The sequence below is a fragment of the Pholis gunnellus genome, assembly GCF_910591455.1.
Source record: "Pholis gunnellus genome assembly, chromosome: 19".
In the NCBI taxonomy this organism is placed as follows: Eukaryota; Metazoa; Chordata; class Actinopteri; order Perciformes; family Pholidae; genus Pholis; species Pholis gunnellus.
This window is the reverse complement of record NC_136546.1, coordinates 21210098-21226681: the sequence shown is the minus strand read 5'-3', so window position 1 is coordinate 21226681 and position 16584 is coordinate 21210098. Positions and strand designations below refer to the sequence as shown.

Below are 16584 nucleotides of genomic sequence, written 5' to 3'. Positions count from 1 at the left end.
TTTTGTCACTACTGCTAACTCAGGATTGGTCGCCGCATTTGATTTTATTTTGACAGCAGCCAGCGGAAGTGCCGCTCTCGTTTTCGCGCTCTTGACTCCACGGCGGGCTGTGGTTGGTTGTTTGTTCTGATCAAAGATGGCTGCTGTTGTTCTGGATGGAGAGTGAACACAGGCCGAGAGGACAAACCCGAAAACCAACGACCGGAACCGAGACCCGAACCTGAACCCGAACCCGGACCACTGGACCCGAACATTCTGATTCAGTTCTTCAGGTAAAACACGGTTCTGTTTATTCTTCTTCTCTCGTTTCTAACCGGGAGCATCTTCTCTGATGTCATCGATCTATATTTGATTGACACTTGTCGCTGAATGATCAGGAACATAAAATGAGAGAAACGTTAAATGTTCGATCAGTTTGATTATTGTGGATTAATAAATGTATAGATGATGAGGTCATTAGTGGTTCTGGTTCTCATTGTTAGGCTTTCAATGGGTCTTCAGTACATGAAGGTTATTCAGGTTACTGCAGTGTTATAACACAGTTATTACTAACATATATGCAGTAATGATGTGTACTAGTACCACACCGTTAGTGTACTTATATGTGGATTCATGTTTATGGAAAACAGGGCGTGGCCTCATTCAGACACACAGGCTAATGCTAATAATAATGATGATAATGCTAATAATAATAATGATGATAATGAGAATAATGATAATGATAATGATAATGATAATAATGATAATAAAGGAAATCACCTGGAACACTGTAGTTCTGTATATGAATATATCAAAGACAATGGATAAATATATATATATATATATATATTTATATATATAATTAGATATTGAATTAGATTTAATAATATTTAAAATAACTGGTGTTTTCATTATGGAGATAAATATATATATATAATATATACAATATGAATAGGCATAAATAAGAACATACATGTACTTTAATGTAATATGTTTAGTTATTTTCTTTGATTTTATATTTAAATCATTAATTTAATATCATGATTATTGTCCTGTAATTATTGTTTTATTTTGTACTATATCTCATACTGAATGTCGTCATGGTACCTGATTATATATAATAATAATATATATTATATAGTAATAATATATATATTAATAATATATATAATATGATAATAATAATATATATTAAATACAGATGACAGAGGCTGACAAAATCACAAAGGAATAAATAAATAAATATGCCATGAAATGTACCAATGATATCAAAAAGACATTAATTCATTGATAAAATATTACATTAATTAATATTTCTGCTTTAATTAGCTTCTTTATTTATTCACCTTTTTATTAATATATAATAATATTTAATTTATTTCATTAATTTTTTCATTTTAACTTAATTTTTAAATGTCGGTGTACGCATTTATATTTTATTTATGTATTTACATATATGTTTTTATATATATGTTTTTGTATTTATTTATATGTTTATGTATTTATTTATATGTTTGTGTGTTCATATATATGTTTGTGTGTTCATATATATGTTTGTGTGTTTATATATGTTTGTGTGTTCATATATATGTTTGTGTGTTCATATATATATGTTTGTGTATTTATTTATATGTTTGTGTGTTCATTGTTTTGATATTCTTTAGATTCAGGGTTCGGGTGATCTTTAGATTAAGATGAATTATAAGAAGACAACAGAACATGACAAAGTACATAAATGAAGTAGATTAAATATATATACTGTAATTTGTACATATATATTGATGTATTATAAGAGCGTACTATACTGTATATAGACACGATATAAACTGGTCTCAGTAATCTCTGTTACACCTGTAAAACAAGATGGCTGTGGCTAGGAAACTGTTTCCATGGCAACAGTGAACCGACGTCAGCGGCTGAGTTCGTTGAAGTGTGTGTGTGTGTGTGACCTCTGACCCTGGGTGTCATACTCTGTCCCGTCACTAGGGGCAGCAGTGACAGATGGTAACCATGGATACCACCACCTCCATCAAGATGACCACTCTGGCGATTCAGAACCTGTTCGGCTACGTGGAGGAGGAGAACCTGAGCGCTCTGAGGACGCACCTGGACCGTTTCAAGGAGGTGGACGGACGCAGTGACGTACGTACCCTCACACTCAGGTCACCAGGTACCATGAGTATATATATACACATATACATGTATACTGTGTGTACTTATACTCTGTGTTCACTCAGAACGGTCAGACTCCTCTCATGCTGGCAGCAGAACAGGGAAGTCTGGACATCATCCAGGAGCTGATCAGGAGAGGAGCTAATGTCAACCTGGACGATGTGGTGAGAAGATCATCTCCTCCTCACCCTCCTCCTCCTCCTCCTCCTCCTCCCTCTCTCTCCTCCTCCTCCTCCCCCTCCTCCCTCTCTCCCCTCCTCCTCCCCCTCCTTCTCCTCCCTCTCTCCCCTCCTCCTCCTCCCCCTCATCCTCCCTCTCTCTCTTCCTCCTCCTCTTCCTCCCTCCTCCCCCTCCTCCTCCCTCTCTCTCCTCCTCCTCCTCCTCTTCCTCCCTCCTCCCCCTCATCCTCCCTCTCTCTCCTCCTCCTGCTGCTATTCCTCCCTCCACCTCCTCCTCCTCCCTCTCTCTCCTCCTCCTCCTCCTCCTCCCTCTCTCTCCTCCTCCTCCTCCTCCTCATGATAACCTCCTCTCTCTCTCTCCTCAGGACTGCTGGTCTGCTCTGATCTCAGCAGCTAAAGAAGGACACGTTGAGGTGGTGAAGGAGCTGCTGGAGAACAGCGCCTACATCGAGCACAGAGACATGGTGGGGCGGCGCCGCTAAGACTCATGGGACATGTAGTCCACAACAGGAAACACACATATTCAGTGTTTATGGACAAGGAAACGTTTTCTTTCATAGTTTCTTCTGTTTACTTTCTCTCCTTAATGTCCTCCTTCAAGTCAAGTACATTTTATTTACTCAGCTCACTGAGATATAGAATAATAATAATAATAATAATAATCAATAGATGAACACATGAATGACCTACTGTGTGATTCTGTTTCAGGGCGGCTGGACGGCTCTGACCTGGGCGTCATATAAAGGCCGTGTGGAGGTCACTGAGCTGCTGCTAGAGAACGGAGCGAACCCCAACACTACAGGACAGGTAACACACTAACCCAACACTATAGGACAGGTAACACACTAACCAACACTACAGGACAGGTAACACACTAACCAACACTATAGGACAGGTAACACACTAACCAACACTATAGGACAGGTAACACACTAACCAACACTACAGGACAGGTAACACACTAACCAACACTATAGGACAGGTAACACACTAACCAACACTATAGGACAGGTAACACACTAACCAACACTATAGGACAGGTAACACACTAACCAACACTATAGGACAGGTAACACACTAACCAACACTATAGGACAGGTAACACACTAACCAACACTATAGGACAGGTAACACACTAACCAACACTATAGGACAGGTAACACACTAACAAACACTACAGGACAGGTAACACACTAACAAACACTACAGGACAGGTAACACACTAACAAACACTACAGGACAGGTAACACACTAACAAACACTACAGGACAGGTAACACACTAACAAACACTACAGGACAGGTAACACACTAACCAACACTACAGGACAGGTAACACACTAACAAACACTATAGGACAGGTAACACACTAACCAACACTATAGGACAGGTAACACACTAACAAACACTACAGGACAGGTAACACACTAACCAACACTATAGGACAGGTAACACACTAACAAACACTACAGGACAGGTAACACACTAACAAACACTACAGGACAGGTAACACACTAACCAACACTATAGGACAGGTAACACACTAACAAACACTACAGGACAGGTAACACACTAACAAACACTACAGGACAGGTAACACACTAACAAACACTACAGGACAGGTAACATGCTAGCTAGCTAACTAGCTTGATGCTACATGAGTTACATTTAATGAACAAATGCTTTATCTACACTCAGCTGAGAAAGAACATTGATATCACAGATAATCAGTCATTAACTGTCTCTCTCTCTCTCTCCCTGTCTCTCTCTCTCCCTCCCTGTCTCTCTCTCTCCCTCCCTGTCTCTCTCTCTCCCTCCCTCTCTCTCTCTCCCTCCCTGTCTCTCTCTCTGCCTGGCTCACAGCAGTACAGTGTGTATCCGATCATCTGGTCAGCAGGTCGAGGACACGCTGACATCGTCAAAGTTCTTCTGCGTGAAGGAGCCAAAGTCAACTGTTCAGACAAGGTGAAGACAACAACAACAATAATAATACCTGATAGATAATGGTCAATCAATCAATTAATCTGTGTGTGCGTGTCTCTCTCTGTGTGTGTGTGTGTGTGTGTGTGTGTGTGTGTGTGTGTGTGTGTGTGTGTGTGTGTGTGTGTGTGTGTGTGTGAGACAGTATGGGACCACTCCTCTGATCTGGGCATCCAGGAAAGGACACTTTGACTGTGTGATGCACCTTCTGGAGAACGGAGCGGACGTAGACCAGGAGGGAGCGGTAAGACAAGGAGTACTGTGTAGTACTGCTACTAGAGGAGTACTGTGTATAGAAGTATATGTCAAGGTATATAAATAAATATATATATATTATATGTGATATAGTACTATGGTTCCTCCTCAGAACTCCATGACGGCCCTCATCGTGGCGGTGAAGGGCGGCTACACTGAGGTGGTGAAGGAGCTGCTGAAGAGGAACCCTAACGTCAACATGACGGACAAAGACGGGAACACGGCGCTGATGATCGCTGCCAAGGAGGGCTACACCGAGATAGTCCAGGACCTGCTGGACGCAGGGACCTACGTCAACATCCCGGACCGGGTGAGACCACGTACACTCTGGTGACCCTGAATGCACCACGGTGTTTGTGTTCATGTGTTCATTCTGTGGGTCTGTTGTTACTCATCACTGAGAGTGTGTGTGTGTTTTGTATGTGTGTGTGTGTGGTTTGTGTGTGTGTGTGTCTGTATGTGTCTACACTACAGAGCGGGGACACAGTGCTGATTGGAGCAGTGAGGGGGGGTCATGTGGAGATCGTCAGAGCTCTGCTGCACAAATACGCCGACATCGACATCAGAGGACAGGTGAGAACATAATAATAATAATAATATAATTAATGCTGACGTCTCACTCTGACGTCTCACTCTGACGTCTCACTCTTATATCTCTCTCTGACGTCTCACTCTGACGTCTCTCTCTTATGTCTCACTCTTATGTCTCTCTCTTATGTCTCACTCTTATGTCTCACTCTGATGTCTCTCTCTTATGTCTCACTCTGACGTCTCACTCTTATATCTCACTCTGACGTCTCACTCTTATATCTCTCTCTGACGTCTCACTCTGACGTCTCTCTCTTATGTCTCACTCTTATGTCTCACTCTGATGTCTCACTCTGACGTCTCACTCTTATAACTCTCTCTGACGTCTCACTCTGACGTCTCTCTCTTATGTCTCACTCTTATGTCTCACTCTGATGTCTCTCTCTTATGTCACACTCTGACGTCTCACTCTGATGTGTTTCCAGGAGAATAAGACGGCTCTGTACTGGGCTGTGGAGAAAGGAAACGCCTCCATGGTGAGAGACATCCTGCAGTGTAACCCAGACACAGAGACCTGCACCAAGGTGAGACACACACACACACACACACACACACACACACACACACACACACACACACACACACACACACCCCTCTCTCCTTTTTTCTCCCTCTTAAACCCTTTTTAACCCTCCCACTCCTTTTCTCTGCAAGGGCCTGGTTTGTTTATAATCACTGTGTAAACACAGTGTATGTATAGTTCATACACACCTGAACACAGCTCAACACTCATAAAGGATCATCGGTGGGTGAGATCTCTGAGATCTTTGAGATCTCTGCAGCCTGTCACAATCCTCAGAAAGCTGTGTTTCTCAGATCAGCTGATGATCGGACATGTTTGTGATTGAGGACCACATCTGGAAGTGTCGACACATCTGTGTCACACGAGATGCAACTCTATCGTATCATTAAGAACCTTTAGAGAAGCTAACAGCAGCCTGGTGGGGCTACGTTGTTCCCTGAAGCTAAACTGCTGCAATGAGGGAATACTATCATCACTCAGGAACTCCTTCATGTTTGGAGGACGACGTTGTGACCGTTGTGTCTCCTGTCTCCTGTCTCCTGTCTCCTGTCTCCTGTGTCCTCTCTCCTGTCTCCTGTCTCCTGTCTCCTGTCTCCTGTCTCCTGTCTCCTGTGTCCTCTCTCCTGTCTCCTGTCTCCTGTCTCAGGACGGAGAGACCCCTCTGATCAAAGCCACCAAGATGAGGAACATTGAGATCGTGGAGCTGCTGCTGGATAAAGGAGCTAAAGTGTCGGCTGTCGATAAGGTGAGAACTATAAAGACTCAACCAACATCAGCAGAGAGCATCTAATACCACACAACGCTAAGAAGTGTGCTCTTCAAAATAAACTTCTTCATGTTGGTAGGGATCCACAGTTTCACCTCTGTACTTCCTGTTCTTCAGAAAGGAGACACGCCTCTCCACATCGCCATCCGTGGGCGGAGCCGCCGCCTGGCCGAGCTCCTCCTCAGGAACCCCAAAGATGGCCGCCTGCTGTACCGACCCAACAAGGGCGGAGAGACGCCCTACAACATCGACTGCAGCCACCAGAAGAGCATCCTCACGCAGATCTTTGGAGCGCGTACGCTTCTCTCTCATTATAGAAAACACACATCAACACACACCTGAAGCTAAAAAGGTTTAGCTTCAGGTGTGTTGATGTGTGTGTATAACACACCTGTCCCCCCCCTCCCTGCAGGTCACCTGTCCCCCACAGAGACAGATGGAGACATGCTGGGTTATGATCTGTACAGCTCTGCTCTGGCCGACATCCTGAGTGAGCCCACCATGCAGCCCCCCATCTGTGTGGGTCTGTACGCCCAGTGGGGCAGCGGCAAGTCCTTCCTGCTGAAGAAGCTGGAGGGTGAGTCCTCACACACACACACACACACACACACACACACGCACAGGGCTACAGAGTATAGATGCATGTTAACGTTCCTCCTCTTCCTCCTCAGATGAGATGAAGACGTTTGCCGGTCAGCAGATCGAGCCCTTGTTCCAGTTCTCCTGGCTCGTGGTGGTTCTGTCTCTGCTGCTCTGCGGCTCCGTCGCCGTCGTCCTCGGCTTCACCGTCGACCCCAAACTCTCCATGGCCGTCTCCCTGAGCCTGCTGGCTCTGCTCTACGTCTTCTTCGGTGAGTACACAGAGATACTGCTGCTACACTACATCTCAAAGTATTTAACAACTCTAGTCTCTGTCTCAGTGGTGGTGTATTAATAAAGGTTTTCTTCTTCAGTGGTGGTGTACTTTGGCGGGCGTCGGGAGGGCGAGAGCTGGAACTGGGCGTGGCTGCTCAGCACCCGTCTGGCCCGTCACATCGGGTATCTGGAGCTGCTGCTGAGGCTGATGTTTGTGAACCCACCGGAGCTGCCGGAGCAGAGTACCAGAGCTCTGCCTGTCAGGTAACACTGCTCACCTGTCAGACACCCTCAGGGGGTTATTTAACGGTAGAATAGAGTCGGTTCAAACGTAATGTCCCCAGAAGAAAACAGATGGTACGGACCGTTCACCGGTCATGTTGGTGTTGACGACATCATCAGAGGAAGTGATGTGACGATGATGTCATCACGTGTTCCCTCAGGTTCCTGTTCACAGACTATAACCGGCTGTCGAGTGTCGGTGGAGAGACGTCGATGGCCGAGATGATCGCTACGCTGTCTGACGCCTGTGAGAGAGAGTTCGGCTTCATGGCTACTCGTCTGTTCAGAGTGTTCAAGACGGAGGAGACGCAGGGTACACACACACATACACACACACACACACACTCACACACACTAACACACACACACTCACACACACACCCCCCCTACCTCACCTCACCTCTCCTCCTCCTCTCGTCTCCTCAGGAAACAGGAAGTGGAAGAAGACGTGCTGCGTCCCGTCCTTCGTCCTCTTCGCTGTGGTTCTGGTCTGCCTGCTGAGCGGCGTGGCTCTGCTGTCCGTGTTCAAGGTGGACGGGGAGAACCGCACGGTGAACGGCGTGCTGATCGCCGTGGGCGGCGTGGTGGGTCTGGCTCTGCTGCTGAACTGCCGGACCTGGTGGAGGGTGACGGACTCGGTGCTGAACTCACAGAGGAAGAGGCTCCACGGAGCCGCCAACAGGATGCACAAGCTGAAGAGTGAGGGCTTCATGAAGGTGAGGCCTTAACTCTCTAATGTATACACACACATGTGTATATATATATGTATAAACACAGTGTCCTCAGCCTCACAGTGTCCTCAGCCTCACAGTGTCCTCAGCCTCACAGTGTCCTCAGCCTCACAGTGTCTTCAGCCTCACAGTGTCCTCAGCCTCACAGTGTCCTCAGCCTCACAGTGTCCTCAGCCTCACAGTGTCTTCAGCCTCACAGTGTCCTCAGCCTCACAGTGTCCTCAGCCTCACAGTGTCCTCAGCCTCACAGTGTCCTCAGCCTCACAGTGTCCTCAGCCTCACAGTGTCCTCAGCCTCACAGTGTCCTCAGCCTCACAGTGTCCTCAGCCTCACAGTGTCCTCAGCCTCACAGTGTCCTCAGCCTCACAGTGTCTTCAGCCTCACAGTGTCCTCAGCCTCACAGTGTCTTCAGCCTCACAGTGTCCTCAGCCTCACAGTGTCCTCAGCCTCACAGTGTCTTCAGCCTCACAGTGTCCTCAGCCTCACAGTGTCTTCAGCCTCACAGTGTCCTCAGCCTCACAGTGTCCTCAGCTTTTTTTCTTTTCTGTTTGCACTTTATTATCTGTATTCACTTTATATGTTGGACTGGAGAGACACGTCTTTTCAACTCCTCTGTATGTTCGGTACATATTGAGGAATTGAGAATAAAGCTGACTTTATATAATATACACATATATATATATACATATATGTGTATATGTATATATATATATGTGTGTACTGTGTACGTGACGTGTGGCGTCGTCCTGCAGGTGCTGAAGACGGAGGTGGAGCTGATGGCGAGGATGGCGAAGACCATCGACAGCTTCACGCAGCATCAGACCAGACTGACCGTGGTCATCGACGGACTGGACTCATGTGAACAAGACAAAGTCCTTCAGATGCTGGACACGGTGAGACTCCTCCTCTTCCTCCTCCTCCTCTATCACGAGCTTTAGTTTTACCAGCAGCATGTGGAGGCTGTGTGAGGACGTGACTACTTCCTGGAGGAGTAGACGGTCCAGTAGACGGTCTAACGTGGTCTCTGCTGGTCTCTGCTGGTCCCCCTCAGGTCCGGGTCCTGTTCTCTAAAGGCCCCTTCATCTCCATCTTTGCCAGCGACCCTCACATCATCATCAAGGCCATCAACCAGAACCTGAACAGCGTGCTGAGAGACTCCAACATCAACGGCCACGACTACATGAGGAACATCGTCCACCTGCCCGTCTTCCTGAACAGCAGAGGCCTGTCCTCCGCCAGGAAGATGTGCAGCACGGCGCCCAGCAACGGGGACGCAGACGGTACTCACTCCCATCTGATGAGTCACTGATGAGAACAGATGATGTCACAGTGAGACACTTACAGCTCTCTCTCTCTCTCTCTCTCTCTCTCTCTCTCTCTCTCTCTCTCTCTCTCTCTCTCTCTCTCTCTCTCTCTCTCTCTCTCTCTCTCTCTCTCTCTCTGTCTCTGTCTCTCTCTCTCTCTCTCTCTCTCTGTCTCTCAGGTTGGCATGAGGAGTTAGACAGGAAACTGTCTCAGCACAGTTTGGGAGAATTAACCAAGTTCGGCAGCAAGACGACGCTGAACCGCAGGGTGAGTGTGTGTGTGTGTGTGTGTGTGTGTGTGTGTGTGTGTGTGTGTGAGAGAGAGTGTGTGTGTGAGTGTGTGAGTGTGAGTGTGTGTGTGTGCGTGTGTGTTTCCTCACGTTCAGAGTAAATTGTCTCATCGTATGTGAACGTTGTGTATAACTACAGTAGTTGTGTAGTACTTGGCGGTGATCATGTGACCGTGTGTTCAGGACACGTACCGGAGGAGACAGGTGCAGCGCTCGGTGACCCGTCAGATGTCCTTCGACCTGACGAAGCTGATGGTGACGGAGGACTGGTTCAGTGACATCAGCCCTCAGACCATGAGGAGGCTGCTCAACATCGTGTCCGTCACGGGACGCCTGCTCAGAGCCAATCAGATCGGCTTCAACTGGGACCGCCTGGCGTCCTGGATCAACCTGACGGAGCAGTGGCCCTACAGGACGTCCTGGCTCATCCTGTACCTGGAGGAGACCGACGGAGTCCCAGACCAGGCCACGCTCAAGACCATCTACGAGAGGTCAGAGGGCCCGTGTGTGTGTGTGTGTGTGAGTGAGAGAGAGCCTCTGATTGGTCGAGTCCCACAGAGAGACGTGGTCCCCTGTCAGTAGTACAGAGGCGTGTCTTCTTCTCCTCCTCTCAGAGTCTCTTCTTCTTCTTCTCCTCCTCTCAGAGTGTGTAGGAACATCCCCACCACCAAAGACGTGGAGCCTCTGTTGGAGATCGATGGAGACACTCGTAGCTTTGAGGTCTTCTTGTCCTCACGGACCCCCGTCCTCACATCCAGAGACGTCCGAACCTTCCTGCCCTGCACCGTGAACCTGGACCCCAAACTGAGGGAGATCATAGCAGGTATGTCCAGATGTTCTCTCTGATCCAGATGTTCTCTCTCTGATCCAGATGTTCTCTCTGATCCAGATGTTCTCTCTCTGATCCAGATGTTTTCTCTGATCCAGATGTTCTCTCTCTGATCCAGATGTTCTCTCTCTGATCCAGATGTTCTCTCTCTGATCCAGATGTTCTCTCTGATCCAGATGTTCTCTCTCTGATCCAGATGTTCTCTCTCTCTCTGATCCAGATGTTCGTGCTGCCCGTGACCAGATGAATGTGGGCGTGGTCCCGTACCCCCCTGTCCCCCTGCAGGAGGCCCAGCCCCGCCCCTCCTCCATGTACAGCCAGGTGTCGTGTTCTCCCTCCGCCTCCTTCATCGGCCCCTTTAACCCTCCTCCAGTGGGGGGGGGAGGGGGCGTGGCCTCCCCGACCCCCCCCAGCAGCTACTACAGCGGAATGGCCGGACCACAGCACCCCTTCTACAACAGGGTGAGTCCAGGCTCCGCCCACACCTGCTGATGTCACGCACAGGGTCTCCTCACCTGATTGGTTGAGAGGAAGGTAAAGCTGTGATGTCACAGCTTCCTGTTCCCCCGGTTCACCTTCTATCATGTCTGTTTCTATCATTTGTTTTTATTTGCTTCCTTCTTGTTGTTTGAGGTCCAATCATTTTGATTTTCTGCCCCCCCCCCCCTCAGCCATATTTCCCCCATCACCTTTACCAGCTGCCTCGCCCCCCCATGGCCTCCACCTACCCATCACACCTCCACCCACGTGCTGCACCCAAACACTCCTTCAGCCGGGACGTCCCAGCCGTGAGTACGACACCGAGTACGGAGGACCGAAGGTGCTCGTTAAGACCAACTGGAATCAATTAATCAATTAGTTCATTAAAGAGGAACACGACAATATTTATTCACATCTTTTCTCTTTTAAACTAATCAAACAAAGGCTGGTTTATTTATTTATTTATCTCAGTTCAACTAGTTATTTGATCCATTATGTTATAATTATTATTATTATTATTATTAATTGTCAGGTTTGGATAGAAGCCCATGTAACAATTGTTACTAATGATTACTTTCATTATTAAACGTTTATTTATTTAGATTTTGACGCATGATTCCCAGCATCTGCTTTTTGTTCTTCTTCTTCTACTGTTGCTCCACCCTCTGGTCTCTTCTTCTGTGGTTTGTGGGGCTGCGTAGCGTTCAGGGACGGGTTGATTTCTTTTTCTTCTTCTGATGATCTGAAAGTGAAATCAGTCAGAAATCATTTTCACCTTTTTCTGTCAGCTTTTTCCAGATGTTTCATTCCTCACCTGTCTGTCTGTCTGTCTGTCTGTCTGCAGTATAAGGTTTCATCTTTGAAAAGGAAGCAGGTATTGAACTCTCCCTAACTCCTTCCTTCTTTCCTTCCTTCCTTCCCTGCCTGATCAGACTAACTTCCTCTGCCCACTACAACTCCCAGCATGCACCTTGCCTGGACTAGTCGGTAGCCTCAGTAGAGTAGCTGGTTTATTTTACATTTTAATTTATTAATACCAAAACAAAGCGTTCCTTTGAGAAATAGAAACACGTTTTACTACATTTACTAAATACAATAGTTATTAAACATATTAAACATGAAGTTATGATGATTTAATACCAATAATAAGCTTCATTATTTGGTTTATTACCTGGTAATAACATCACTAATGTCCTCATAGAACTGGTACTTCCTGTGTGTTTGTGTCCCAGGAATCAAACCTGCGTTGTGTGTTGTGTTCAGGGTCCGTCCTCCTCGTCCGTCCTCCTCAGCTCCATGACGACGGAGGCCGTCTGCGAGCGCGTGCGGCTGATCGACGGCATCGACCAGAGCATGACGGGACAGTACGGCGCCACCATCAGGAAGGTGAGGGGGCGTGGCCTCGGCCATCGGGTCATCAGGGAGCAGGAGGAGGAGCGGTCAGGTGACACTCAAAGGTGTTTATTTCTGGTTTCCAGGCCAACGTCAACGGAAGAGTTCTGTCTCAGTGCAACATTGACGAGCTGAAGAAGGAGATGAGCATGAACTTTGGAGACTGGCAGCTGTTCAGAGCCACGGTGAGTCATCGTCACGTTAGCCTGTTAGCATGTTAGCCTACAAGGTAACCAGCTGTTAGCCTGTTAGCATGTTAGTCTACATGGTAACCAGCTGTTAGCCTGTTAGCCTACATGGTAACCAGCTGTTAGCCTGTTAGCCTGTTAGCCTACATGGTAACCAGCTGTTAGCCTGTTAGTCTACATGGTAACCAGCTGTTAGCCTGTTAGCCTGTTAGCCTACATGGTAACCAGCTGTTAGCATGTTAGTCTACATGGTAACCAGCTGTTAGCCTGTTAGCCTACATGGTAACCAGCTGTTAGCCTGTTAGTCTACATGGTAACCAGCTGTTAGCCTGTTAGCTGTTAGCCTGTTAGCTGTTCAGAGCCCGGTGTAATACTATAACATGTAAATATCGAGAGTTCAGTGAGAGACTGTCCAGGTGTCACGTGTCTCCTGCAGGTTCTGGACATGCGTCACATAGAGAGTCAGGTGCTGCACGAGGAAGCTGCCAGCGAGCAAGGCAGCGTGGTGGGCTGTCCCACCGAGGCGGGGCGGCGAGCGTCGGCTCCGTCCCACGGAGGAGCGGACGCGTCTCCGATGTACAGCTTCAACCTGAGCTTTGAGGAGCTGAGCACTGTGGGGCTGGACGAGGCCCAGAGACAGGGGGCCACGCAGTGGATGGTAACATGCTGCTCACTATTATCTGATCTAATCCTATTTTATCCTATATTTAATTTATTAATTCATTAATTTATTAAATATTTTATGTTATACTATTTGTTATTGATTTTTTATTTTTATAAAAACATTTTTAATTTATGTGTTATTTTATTATCTTATTTTATAAATAAAATGTTTTAATAGAAACATTTTATTTATTTATTATTGTATCTTACCTTATATTATTACATTTTGTATTTTAACAAAATCAATTACATTTTAATTTAAATTAATTTATATTTTATTTTATCTTATCGTATTTTATTATCTTATTTTACCTCATACTATTTCACCTTATATTATTAATTTTTACATTTTAATAAAAACATTTTATAATTTTTTAATTTTCTTATTTTATTTCATCTTATTTTAATAAGTAATCCCTGAGGCTCCTCCCACCAGAGGAACACTGTCTCATGAGCTCAGTGAATACAGACATCACGTCTCCTTCAGTCCCAACAATAGAACTCTTCTTCTGTGGTGTCTGTCCTCAGGGGGGCGCTCACCGCACCGCCAGCATGACCAGCCTGAACTCCCAGGAGTCCTCCAACGACATCTCCCGGCTGACGGACCGGCAGCAGGACGAGTACCGCGACGCCTACCAGGAGTACATCGCCCAGATGGCTCAGGTGGAGATGGGCGGCGCCGGAGAGAGGCCCGTCCAACCGCAGCCGGGTCAGTTCATGACATCATCAACGGAGGACAAGAGCAAAGACGGCGGCGGCGAGCAGGACGGACGCAAGTCCTTCAACAAGAGGAGCGGCGGTGGTAAACCGGTGGCAGATAACGCAGACTTCACCTCCAACGGCGACGCCCTGGACCCCATCACAGAGGAGGACGAGAAGGGGGACCACGGGTCCTCCAAGTCCTCGATGACCCGCAAGACCTCGGCCGAGAAAGGGGCGGGGCTCTTCCAGGGCGACCTGAAGACGAAGGCCGGCGGCGGACCGCGCTACCAGAAGCTGACCAGCGACGACGACGAGGAGTCCGAGGAGTCCGACAACGCTCCTCTTCTGCTGAAAGACGGGAAGAAGGCGGTCGACCCAAAGCCTCCCGGCGGCTCGCTGGCACTGAAGGCGAAGGACTACCTGTCGGACGCCATGTTGGACAAGAAGGACTCGTCGGACTCCGGCGTGCGGTCCAACGAGAGCTCGCCCAACCACTCGCTGCAGGACGAGGAGGCGGACCTGTCTCAGCTGGAGAGGGCCGACCTCATCGAGCTGGACGACGACAGGAAGAGAGGACTTCCCAGCAGCCTCAGCGGCCTCCAGGACCCGGCCGTCGCCCGCATGTCCATCTGCTCCGAGGACCAGTGCAGCAGCCCCGAGGAGAGCTGGACCTCCTCCAGGTCCTTCAACCTGAACCGCACGCCGAGCAACGTCACGCTCAACAACAACACCACCAACGCCCAGCAGGGAAACAGGCCCCGCCCACCCGCAGAGGGCTCCACCACCTCCTCCTCCTTTAACCCCGCCTCCTCCTCCAGTGATGTCATCCTCTCCCCGAGCTCCTCCTCCTCCTCCTCCACCTCCACCAGGCCGGGTCCCAACAACGAGAACGTCCGAGTGGTTCACCTGAAGAGGGGCCTGAAACCCGGAGACCCCCCGGAGATCTGCACCGTCTCCTCCGACACCGTCACCTTCGGCGAGGAGCGGGAGAGCATCCTGTGACCTCATCGTTACCTCACCGTGACCTCATAGTTACCTCATCGTGACCCATGAACAGAGAGCATGAGGGTCCACCAGGAGCCTCTCAACCCTCTGAACCAATCAGGACGTTTAAAGTTAAATCACGACTCGTCTGGCCAGGTATGAATACTAGTACCCTTAAAGTAACACAACACCGGTATGAATACTAGTACCCTTAAAGTAACACGACACCGGTATGAATACTAGTACCCTTAAAGTAACACGACACCGGTATGAATACTAGTACCCTTAAAGTAACACAACATCAGTATGAATACTAGTACCCTTAAAGTAACACAACATCAGTATGAATACTAGTACCCTTAAAGTAACACGACCTTAAAGTAACACGACACAGGTATGAATACTAGTACCCTTAAAGCTAACCACAACACCGGTATGAATACTAGTACCCTTAAAGTAACACAACATCAGTATGAATACTAGTACCCTTAAAGTAACACGACACCGGTATGAATACTAGTACCCTTAAAGTAACACAACACCGGTATGAATACTAGTACCCTTAAAGTAACACGACATCAGTATGAATACTAGTACCCTTAAAGTAACACGACACCGGTATGAATACTAGTACCCTTAAAGTAACACAACACCGGTATGAATACTAGTACCCTTAAAGTAACACAACATCAGTATGAATACTAGTACCCTTAAAGTAACACAACACCGGTATGAATACTAGTACCCTTAAAGTAACACAACATCAGTATGAATACTAGTACCCTTAAAGTAACACAACATCAGTATGAATACTAGTACCCTTAAAGTAACACAACATCAGTATGAATACTAGTACCCTTAAAGTAACACGACACCGGTATGAATACTAGTACCCTTAAAGTAACACGACACCGGTATGAATACTAGTACCCTTAAAGTAACACGACATCAGTATGAATACTAGTACCCTTAAAGTAACACGACACCGGTATGAATACAAGTACCCTTAAAGTAACACGACATCAGTATGAATACTAGTACCCTTAAAGTAACACGACACCAGTATGAATACTAGTACCCTTAAAGTAACACGACATCAGTATGAATACTAGTACCCTTAAAGTAACACGACACCAGTATGAATACTAGTACCCTTAAAGTAACACGACACCGGTATGAATACTAGTACCCTTAAAGTAACACGACACCGGTATGAATACTAGTACCCTTAAAGTAACACGACACCGGTATGAATACTAGTACCCTTAAAGTAACACGACACCGGTAGAGCAGTGCTGCTTATAAAGGAGCTAACTGCTAGCTAACGGCTAGCTAGCTGCTAACGTACGGAGGTTACATTTCTGTTGTGTTTAAGCTCCAAACAGTAAACATGCGTTTAATCTGGTAAAAAGAATAAATCCATATAATAGATATTATAATAGAT

The 16584-nt window shown here is 47.1% G+C and overlaps 1 protein-coding gene across 3 annotated transcripts; it reads left to right on the top strand.

The window, feature by feature from the left end:
- The first annotated feature begins 132 nt into the window (after positions 1 to 132).
- kidins220b (kinase D-interacting substrate 220b) lies at positions 133 to 15508 on the top strand. Of its 3 annotated transcripts, XM_079179926.1 has the most exons (29): positions 133 to 272; positions 1966 to 2121; positions 2217 to 2315; positions 2696 to 2794; positions 3039 to 3137; positions 4192 to 4293; positions 4454 to 4552; positions 4676 to 4873; positions 5038 to 5136; positions 5577 to 5675; positions 6321 to 6419; positions 6558 to 6735; positions 6853 to 7017; positions 7112 to 7291; positions 7394 to 7559; positions 7739 to 7890; positions 8004 to 8293; positions 9061 to 9201; positions 9360 to 9588; positions 9792 to 9880; positions 10086 to 10393; positions 10547 to 10725; positions 10952 to 11193; positions 11403 to 11519; positions 12056 to 12085; positions 12475 to 12597; positions 12690 to 12788; positions 13228 to 13449; positions 13983 to 15508. In XM_079179926.1, exons 2-29 carry the CDS (start codon positions 1981 to 1983, stop codon positions 15156 to 15158), a joined length of 5220 nt encoding a protein of 1739 aa, XP_079036052.1. In that variant the 5' UTR covers positions 133 to 272; positions 1966 to 1980; the 3' UTR covers positions 15159 to 15508. The 3 variants fall into 3 exon arrangements, 2 of the variants coding, with proteins under 2 accessions (XP_079036052.1, XP_079036053.1); XM_079179927.1 differs by lacking the exon at positions 12056 to 12085; XR_013767513.1 differs by lacking the exons at positions 12056 to 12085; positions 13228 to 13449; positions 13983 to 15508 and having other exon boundaries at positions 11403 to 11551.
- The last annotated feature ends 1076 nt before the right edge of the window (positions 15509 to 16584 follow it).

Excerpts from the sequence above, each read along its gene's own strand:
- kidins220b (XM_079179926.1), top strand. The coding sequence starts at position 1,981 with ATGGTAACCATGGATACCACCACCTCCATCAAGATGACCACTCTGGCG. Across the intron at positions 6,420-6,557 it reads AAGTGTCGGCTGTCGATAAG|AAAGGAGACACGCCTCTCCA; the intron begins GTGAGAACTATA and ends CCTGTTCTTCAG. Across the intron at positions 13,450-13,982 it reads AGGGGGCCACGCAGTGGATG|GGGGGCGCTCACCGCACCGC; the intron begins GTAACATGCTGC and ends GTCTGTCCTCAG.